The sequence below is a fragment of the Calidris pugnax genome, unplaced genomic scaffold, assembly GCF_001431845.1.
Source record: "Calidris pugnax isolate Ruff unplaced genomic scaffold, ASM143184v1 scaffold177, whole genome shotgun sequence".
NCBI classification, from domain to species: Eukaryota; Metazoa; Chordata; class Aves; order Charadriiformes; family Scolopacidae; genus Calidris; species Calidris pugnax.
Window position 1 is genome coordinate 2290381 of NW_015090909.1, and position 9669 is coordinate 2300049.

The 9669-nt window shown below is 43.3% G+C and overlaps 1 protein-coding gene across 1 annotated transcript in view; it reads left to right on the forward strand.

Moving 5' to 3' along the window:
• The window catches only part of HIPK3 (homeodomain interacting protein kinase 3), an 89083-nt gene extending 84421 nt beyond the window's left edge, over positions 1 to 4662 (forward strand). Inside the window, exon 16 of the mRNA XM_014949273.1 lies at positions 605 to 4662. Within this exon, the coding sequence (XP_014804759.1) occupies positions 605 to 1063 (459 nt within the window). The 3' untranslated portion in view covers positions 1064 to 4662. The remainder of the gene's footprint in view (positions 1 to 604) is intronic.
• Positions 4663 to 9669: the final 5007 nt, after the last annotated feature.

Genomic DNA, 9669 nt, shown 5'->3' on the forward strand with positions numbered 1-9669 from the left:
GTAGATGCCCTGTGCAGTTTGAAGTCTGCATCATGTAATGGGAGTAATTGATTTTTAGTCTTTCTCTTTATAACCGTTAATGATTGCCACATCTTCCTGTGATCATAGCCCTAGACTTCTGTTTGCCTAGTTGTCTCAGATATTTTCAATCCGTTTATTATTTTTTCTGCTCTCCTCTAAAATTTCTCTCCTATTTGTCCTCTTTGTGCCTCATTTTGGTGCCCAAACTGAATGCAGCACTTCCAATTGATGCCAAGCCAGTGCTGAGTAGAGTGGAATAAGCACCTTGCTCATGTGATACATGGTATTTCTGTTAAAACAGCCCAGCATGGCATTTTACCTTTTTTTTTTTTTTTCTTTTTTTTTTTTGCAAGAGCATTAAAATAACTTGTGTTCTGTTTACCATCTCTTATTGTCAGATTTCCTGTCTGTGCTACTATCTAAATAGCTAATTTTTTTTTTTTTTTGGGTTAAGCGTTTAATTATTCCTGTCTCTATATTACTCTCGATTTTAAGTTGACTAGTTTTAGTGCATTATTCCATTTTTCAAAGCCTCTTTATGCTTGGGGAATACTAAGTCCTGCCTGTTTCTGTGTGTGGACAGGTTCAGCCCTTTGGATCGGGGCCGCAGGAATGGAACGGGAACTACGCTCCTCGGAGGCAGCAGGCTTACATCCCCGCCAGCTTCCTTCCCCAAGGAAGCCCAAATCCCACCACCCTGCACGCCCATCTCTCTGGAAGTTCCCACCTTGGAGGACAGCCTGCTATTCTTCCCTACCCATCCCCGGCACCCCTCAGCACCGCTGCCCCTGTCGCCCACCTCCTCGCCTCGCCCTGTACCTCGAGACCCCTCTTACAGCATCCAGCCTACAACCTGTCTCATCCCAGTGGTATAGTACACCAGGTCCCAGTTGGCATCAACCCCCGTCTCTTACCTTCCCCGACCCTTCACCAGACTCAGTACAAACCCATTTTCCCCCCGCATTCGTACATCGCAGCGTCACCGGCCTACGCGGGATTTCCCTTGAGCCCGACAAAACTCAGCCAGTATCCGTTCATGTGAGGACTCAAACACAGTGTATTGAGGAAGCTCAATCATACAGAAGTTTGATTTAAGAAGAAACATGGTATTTATTAAATATTAGCCATGGCACAACAGGAAAACTATTTTTTTGATTCATGTAGACTTGGGTGCAATTTAAACAACTCTGAGCTTTAAAAAAAAAAAAACTCACTTTTAATGTGTTTTGCACATTTGGTATAACTTGTCTTTGGTCATGTTATCTTCTTATATAGTAACTTTAGACAGGTGACTTACGGGAGCAGAAATCTGGTTTTGCTCCTGCTATTTTTTATAAAATTGCCTTCTAACTAGTGCAAGACACGTCTACATTTGGGAAGCCATTCAGTGTACAGAACTAGAGCAACAGATGCACATATGTCAGCAGTACAGTGTAGAAGTAAATTGTTTGTATTGCGTATCTTGGTGTTTAAATGTTGAGTCACTTATCTAAAAGTTGAGCTGTTGTTCTTCACATTGCATGTGTCTTTTGCATGGGCAAAAAAAAAAAAAGAAGAAAAGCCTAAACATTGCTCTTAAATGTCGTTGTCCTAATAATCTCAGCTGCATTGTAAACTGTTCCCACACATAGTGCCTTAAATATTTGAGGTTGTTAATGTTATTACTTATATATAAATGTTGAGGACTGCAGCACTTAAAAATTCAGATCTGCTGTTTTTTTGATAGCGTAATGCTCATTTTGGGTTTTGTGTGGTATGATTTTAGTATTGGGTGTGTTTTCCTTATCAAGAAGGCAGCGTGTTTTGCTGTAGCCGAATTTTGCTGCCTTTCTTCCCCCAGAATGATCTAGCTTCAAGACAAGACTTTAGTAGCGCTTAAGAAAAGTTGATTCAGTAGCTCTTGAGTAGTGACACACAACACAGTATTTCATACTGGTAAACGGAACTGCAATACAACCTAAGTAGTTTATTTTAAAAGTGTTTGTCTAATTGGGTATAATAAAATGTTTAGAGGTGCGGTAGGCATGACTGACTAGCTAACGAAAGAAAAAGCCAAGTGCTCATTGATCCATGATGTGGTTTCATCTTAGCTTGAGCAAACCATGCAGTATTTAATGACTAGTAGCAGAATATTTACTATTGAAGCTTGAAAAGATGTGAGTTCTTTGTGTGCAATCTTTCATTTATGCATGGGAGAGATTTTAGTCTTTTTACATGATAGTATTTGTTTTAGCCTGTTGCGGGTGTTTGCTTATTTAATACATTCCGTCAGGGACGTAAACTACATGCTTTTTGCATTTTTAATTTTTTTTTTTTTTTTTCTCCTTAGGAAGTGTGTCTTTTTCGTTTTTTGTTTTGTTCAAATGAAGTTGCTTTTGCAGCACCAAAGACTTAATCATCCATTTCCTATAAAAGGTAGCTACTTTTTCATAGACCTCAAGTATACTGTAGTGTAGAGATGGGATTTACGGAAGGTATTAAGCTGAGGCTGTGTTTTAGCTTATGGGCAAGTAATAAATTGTATCATTTATCTTGAATGTATCATAGATAAGCTGCTATATAATGATTGCCACTTCAGATAGCTGTGAAATTAGGTGATTAACTAGTTCTTTCTTAGCCTTCTAATTTCTGTACAAGTCTAATTATATGAAATAGAAGCCGGGTTTTGGGTTTGGTTTTTTTCTTTTTCTAATTTTATTTTGTTTTCATGTTTGAAGTGTCGTAACTACTATACTGTAAATGATGGAAGATGATTGCATATGTTTTTTTGGGGTGTGTTATTTGCATCAGTATTTTATCTCCATTAACTTTGAGCTCATCACTGCATATAAGTGGATGTATTGATGTAATTTAATTTTTTTTTTATGTTTTCATATTGGCATTGTGTAGACACTTAAAAAGCTGCATCTTGCAGGCTTGACTTAACTTTTTTTTAAAACAAAATCTGGAATACAATCCTTGCAATGTTGACTGGAATAAGAGTGCAAAGCATTTGAGTTTAACTCTGTCAATAAGCTAATAACTGGTAATTTTCTTTACTCCACTAACACAAGCAGTGTTTTATTTAATGAATGTCTGAATGTAATAAATGTGCCTACATTTGATTTATTTTTTAAGTAATAACTAAAATACAACAGTATTAGATCATAAAAAAAAAATAAATAAAAATACCAGCAGTACATTTTTAATCACACTGAAAATTAAGAAACCTAACTTTTCCCAAAAGTTTCAGTGTTTTTAGTAATCAACTCTATGCATTTTGTACAAGTGTGTGTATATAAAGTATGCATTAGAAACTAGGAGTATCCTGATGAATTTGAAATCTTATCAACACATACATAAAGCCTAAATATAGGGAGTCAAGAAAATGCTCAAATTGGATATCCACCTCACCACTTCAAACCTGTGCTATATGGTCCAGCAGATAGTTTTCTGTTCACTCCCTTGTGTTGGGGAAGCGACAGTTTTTTTGGTGCTTACTCCATTGCAGGCAATGGACACACCAAGAATCACCAATCCAAATGGAGGGAATGAATTTTGTATTGTGATAACAAAAAAAAAATAATACTGCATTTGTTTTTTTCTTGGGGCCATGGGGATTTTAATTGGTCTAATGTATTTACTGTACTTTCTTTTTACTGTGCTTAAGGTTTTAAGCTAACGTGCTTGTTAAATCGACACAATTATCTGTATATCACAACAGTACCCTGTCATAGGCAGGAAAAAGTTGCTGTAAATGCACCCCAAATTAGATCTGCTGCTCTTCCTATGTGTTGTAATTCTAGAAACGTCTGCATTTCAAAGAACGAAATATTTGGGATCCTGCCACAGCTAAAATTCAATATTCCGGGTGACTTTTCCCCCATCCTGCGATACACTCGGAGAGAACGGACTCTTGTCACTGCAAGTGTCCGGGGCCCATCTGCAGAAAAAAATACAATCTTTCAGGGCAAAGGCCTTTTCTGTGAAAAAAGTCATCCTCTGAGATGCATTTATATACATTACCGTTTTAATGCCTTTTTTAAATAAAACACTGCATGACTACGGAATTGCATATCTGCATATTACTTTAATTTGCAAGATTTTATATTAATTTCTTGTGTTCGGTTTTTAACTTTACTTCAGGGTGTTTTATTGGTCAAATATGCTACTGTATTAACTTTTTTGGTTTTAATTTTTAAATTTTCGGTTTTTACTGCTAATTAACTTGGTTTGTGTTAAGTAAAAGTTAAATCACACTGCAAGCTGTAGGAAGACTTGTTCTAGAAATACCCAGTGATAGAGACTTGATTAATAAGTTTGAACTGTTACTGTTTAACAATTTGTAGACTTGTGGCTTTTGTTTTTTTGTTTTTTTTTTTGCTTTGGATTTCTATGCTACACTAGTTGGCCATGTAGCAATTGCACTGTGCAATATTACAATATGAGGACTGGGAAAATTTTTTATGGATGTAATGTCTCTTACAGTTTGCGATAGTATTTCTTTCTAGTTCTCAGTGATTTAAATGTGACCAAGCCTTCTGTACTTTGTCACAAAAAGCGGGTTTTCCAGGTGACTATTTTGGTGAGTGTCAAAATAAGAATTTATGGTGTATTACTGTCGAGATTCACTTTGAATTAAAATATATATTGCAGCAGATGACTTTTGGTGGCTTTCATTTTTTTGCTGCGTTACATCAAGTCTGGATTAAGGTATTAAATTATTTCCCAATGGAAATTCACAGGGAGGGCTCTAAAATGCTGATAGAATCATTTGACTAATCTGCTTTTCTTTCTGAAATTTTCAATTTCATTAACTTTCAACGTTTCCTTAGGAGGATCTTGAGAATCTGCCTTTGCTGTAGCCAGACCTTGAAAGTTCTTTGTTCTGGATGTCCCACATGTACGACCTTAGGAGGAGGTTATCTGGCCCAGATACCAGCAGGTACGTCGCTGCTGCTGAAGCTGGTACCGAGCCTGTGGCAGCTGCTCCTTGGCCAGCAGGAAGGTCCTCCCGTTGCTGCAGGTGGCCCCACACGGTCAGTGACTCCAGATGGCCATCCTGGTAGGGACCAGACGTCCGTGGAAGGCACATTTGCCAGCCAAATGTGCTCCTTCTGCCATGGGGCCTCAGCGCCCACTGAGGCCTAGTGGTTGGGAAGCTGTCACCGGGCAGGCTTTAGGGTACACGTATTTATGAAGTAGCACCATTTCTGGGCGTGACATCCCGTAAATGAAATGTAAAAGACTGAAGTGATGGTGCAATGTATCTTTGATAGCAAAATACTTCAGAATTGCCAGAAAGCTTTTTACTTTGCTAAATGGGAGGTGCCGCCATTACGGATCTTCCACCGTTGCTTGCTCTTCAGTGGAAGTTGGTGGTGCTGCTACAGAGCTTTTCCTGCAGCACTGTGCCTTAGGCTACAGGAAAACACACTTCCAAATTCCACAGACACCTCTGCTGCCATGGAAGCTGCTTCCTTTTCGTTCTTTACATTTAGACTTGCGTGGTGTTGAAGTTTAAATGGATGTTGACGTCGGTATCCATGTCCTTCATTTCCCATAGAAACTAGGCCTGCTGCCTTGGTGTGTGTTGCACTCTCCATTTTGGCAACATCCAAGGAAAGTCTGCCTGAGCCTTTTGGAGGGAATATGTTGTCTGTGAAGTCCTTTCCATTCTTGCTTTTTGTTTACTCTCCCCTATGCTCTTTCCCGTCCTGTGGAAGGCTAGGCCTGGGACAGAGCAAGCAGGCTTCCTCTCAGCTGCCTTAAGGATGACACTGGTTTAAAATCTGCTGAGTGTTTTCCCTGTCACTAAAGGCAAAGGATGAATTTATACTGGGGTTGTGAAAGCAGATTCATTCAAGGAAGAGCTTTCAAGAGTCAATGGGGCTGTCACATGCCACAGATCGGTAGTGGGACAGGCTGGTTCAGGGTGATGCTATGTTTTCTCAATGAATTAGCTTAGGTTTTCAGCTGGAGAGATGATCGGTCTCTGGGAGGCAACAGAGAAGCTACTGTTGGTGTGGCTCACAAAGCAGTACAGTTCTGATGATGGTGGTAGATTCACACGTGGTAGATCACATTCATGAATGGAGGCAGCGTGAGTCAAGGTGTCGGTAGGGTTGTGAAACACTATTGCTCACTGCTGACAGAGCTGTAGCCTCCTGAGAGGCCTGTGATGTTTGGCATGCCTGTCTCCTCTGCTGCTGAGCTCTGGGGACCACACACAAAATGCTGTAGCCCTTCCTGCCCCTCTTCCCACACTGAGTGACACGGTGGCTGAACTGGTCAGTCTGACATCCTGCTGTGCAGGGAGGCATATTAAATCACGGGTACGGTGTCACAGTGATTGATGTTAATTATATTATCTTCCTACCTTTCACCTGTAAGAAGGTGCATTTTATCTCTCAGGAGAGTTGGGGACATGCTCTAAACAGATGGGTTGGGTGCACGCTCTAATTCTAGCTACCTCTTTCTTGGGGAACAGCACCCACTATTCTTTGTTAGAACGATGAAACTTCATGCTGAGAGCCTGAAATACCCACTTGAATGGATTCTTCTCCTTAAATCCTGAAGTAGCAGGTTGGGAGCACCTACACCCTGTCGGTAGATGTGTCTGGAGACTGGGCTCCAATCTGTGGTTGCATTTGTGGACTGAGATGTTAATAAATTTGGCCTGTTTATTCATCAATATGAAAAATGCTGACTGTTCTCTGTTGTAAAGATAGAGTCCCTGGCCTGCCACCTGCTTCATGGAGAAGTCACCACATGGCCACTGGTCTCTTCTCATCTATGGGTGAGATTCTAATCTGTGGATACCTTCATGAAGACAAGCAAGACTCAAAAAGATCATGTTAGGTCTACTGCAAGCAAGGCAATTTTGGATATAGATTTTAGCAATCATTTCAGCCAAGGTCATACAGATGATGTCAACCTAGTGCTCTTGGGCAAAGGTAGAAGAATCCATTCAAACATGAATTTCGGTCTCAGTGTGTGTGGTTTATTGTTACGCAGTGTGGTAGAGTGGTACTCTTCCCCAGCTAGACATACTGGTCCTATGGAGAAATACATCTCCTCGGCCAACTAGGGTAGACCTTCATTGGCACGGTGCATCTTGATTCTTTACCCGTAATGAGACATCTCTTCCAGAATCTGGACTACTTTCTAGCATTAAGGATTCCATAGCTGAGAGGAAACCAGGCTACAAGCACATGTGTAGTCTTGGAAGGGACTACTCGAGCAGCACATACTTACAAAAAAAAGATACCTGGTATCAAGTATACAGAGCATGTGCACACTCTAGGAGAACACCTATGTAGGAAAGAAAATCTCAGCACCAAGCCTGAATGCACAGATACCTCCCCGGAGGCTGAAATTGGCTTTCTGGAAAACGAAGACGAATAGGATTGGGAAAGGTAAGTTTAGGAAGTAGTCAACTACAGTTACTTGATAAAGCTTAAGTGTTTTTTCACTAGCCTTAAGACATCTTACCCAGTCATCATGCTGGAAAAGATGCATTTTTTTAAGCCCTTTGAAATAACAACTAAATCTGCTAGAAAAAAAAAAATGTATTTTATACAGAATACATGTATCTTCACACATATATATGCTGTGTAATGGGAAATTAAGAGGCAGCTTTAATGGTTGTGAGCTAGATCAGGATAAAGCGCTGACAAAATTAACTCACTGATGGTTCTATTACAAAGATTGTGTTATGACAAAATCTAGAAAAATATGAAAACGATGAAATGGTTTTTACACAGGACTCGGTAAAATTAACAAAAGGCACCACCAGAGGGCCCTGCACTAAATATGTTGGCCCTAAATAAACTGGAGTGATGAGTAAGCTATCCATTTTACTATAATAATCATACAACTGCCATCTTTTCTCTGTGGATAGTCATTAGTAGTCATCATATGGAAGCTAATTTTGCAGAGAATGAATTAGTGATTTGAGGAAAAAGTGAGTAAAATGGCACAAATGGGAGATATCAGTGGCCGAGTAATTGTCTTGGTGACATTTGGCGTGTGCTAAACTGGTCAGATAAATATGTAATTATGGGTCATCATGACTTCAGGAGCACTGCGAGTCGCTGGGCAGCAGGATGTCAAGCTGTGGCTAGCCCGTGCTGGGGCTTGCTCTACCTCAAACCTGGCTTGTAAGAATTTACCACAAGATTACTTGCTTTCTGCAGGAATTTCTGGGAGGCTGAGGCAGCTTTCCTTCCCGTAAGCGATGCTGCACCCTTTCAGAATCAGCTCTTGGTGTCCTGGAGCACGTTCTTGCCCCAAACCCACCTTCACTTTGCTGCTCCTCCCACCATCACCATCTGTTGCCCAGATACATGGTCTGGTAACTAAAACAACTCAAGGATGCAGTGCCAGGAAAGAGAATGACATTAGAATAAAAAAAATGTACATTACCTCTGCTGAAAATACTAATTACAGAAAACACTAAACAAATTGCCATGGTATTTGGTCTGGCTGTGACTGAGGCAGCTTCTGCCTCGTGCTGGGGCTCATCTCCTCTGGTCTGCACAATAGGTTTTATGTGCCAGTTGGTCTCCTGGTGTACCTTTAAGCATCCCAGAGACAAACCTTTGTCCTTTGAAGCTCCCCTTTTGGCCTGAAGGTCTGAGCATGGTCATGGGCAGGGACAGGATGGCCAAGATGAGCGACAGCAGGAGAGGGGTGACAGGAGAAGACCTTTCCCGTGCTTGCATACTGGGTGGCTGAGGATGTAGCTGCCCGTTTGCCCTACCCCTGTGGTCTGCTCCAGCTTCTTTACTCTGGGTGCTGTCTTCTGCACTGGCAGAAATGCTGCCAGTGGTGCTCTGCGCTGTGGCAGGGCTTGGGCTGCCTCCCAAGAAGAGGTCCTCGCTCTAGAGGTCCTACCTCAGATGATGAGGGTCATCTTTGGCGATGTCCTACCTCAGATGACAGGGATCATCTTTGGCGATGTCCTACCTCGGATGACGGGGGTCATCTTTGGTGATGTCCTACCTCAGATGATGGGGATCATCTTTGGCGATGTCCTACCTCAGATGACAAAGGTCATCTTTGGCAATGTCCTACCTCAGATGACGAGGGTCATCTTTGGTGATGTCCTGGCCCCGAGACTCACAATAAAGGGCTCCCGAGGTGAGGGGAGAAGGACTTTTAGCCTGGCCAGGACCCCTGTGAGGGGGTGCAGCTTCCCCCTTGACGCCCCCCTGCCCAGGTAGCGCCGGGCACAATCGCTCCTCGCAATGAAGGAGGGAACCGGGGCCAAGAGCCGTTCCTGCGCCCGGCGGGAGGCACCGGGTGGGGAGGCCTCCCCCCCCCGCGCCCGTCCCCTCCGGCTGCGGGGGCCGCTGGCCCGGGGGACCGGCACTCCCCGGACAGCGCCCGCCCGGCCTCTTCTCCGGGCTGCCCGGGGAGCGTCCCCGGGGCGGAGCGGGCCGCTGGAGGGGGTGGGTACCGGGCACCCCTCGGGGCGGCGGAGGGGGGTCCCCGCGGCCCCGGCAGCGCCGCCTCCGCTCTCCGCCTCCCCGGCGCTGGGAGGGCGGGGAGCGGGGGCCGGGACTGGCGGCGCCGTGAGCGAGCCCTTTGTGGATGAAGCTGCTTTCGGCGGCGATCACCGCGCCGGAGCCGGCGGGGCCGCGCCGCCGCCGCCGCTGAGGGCGG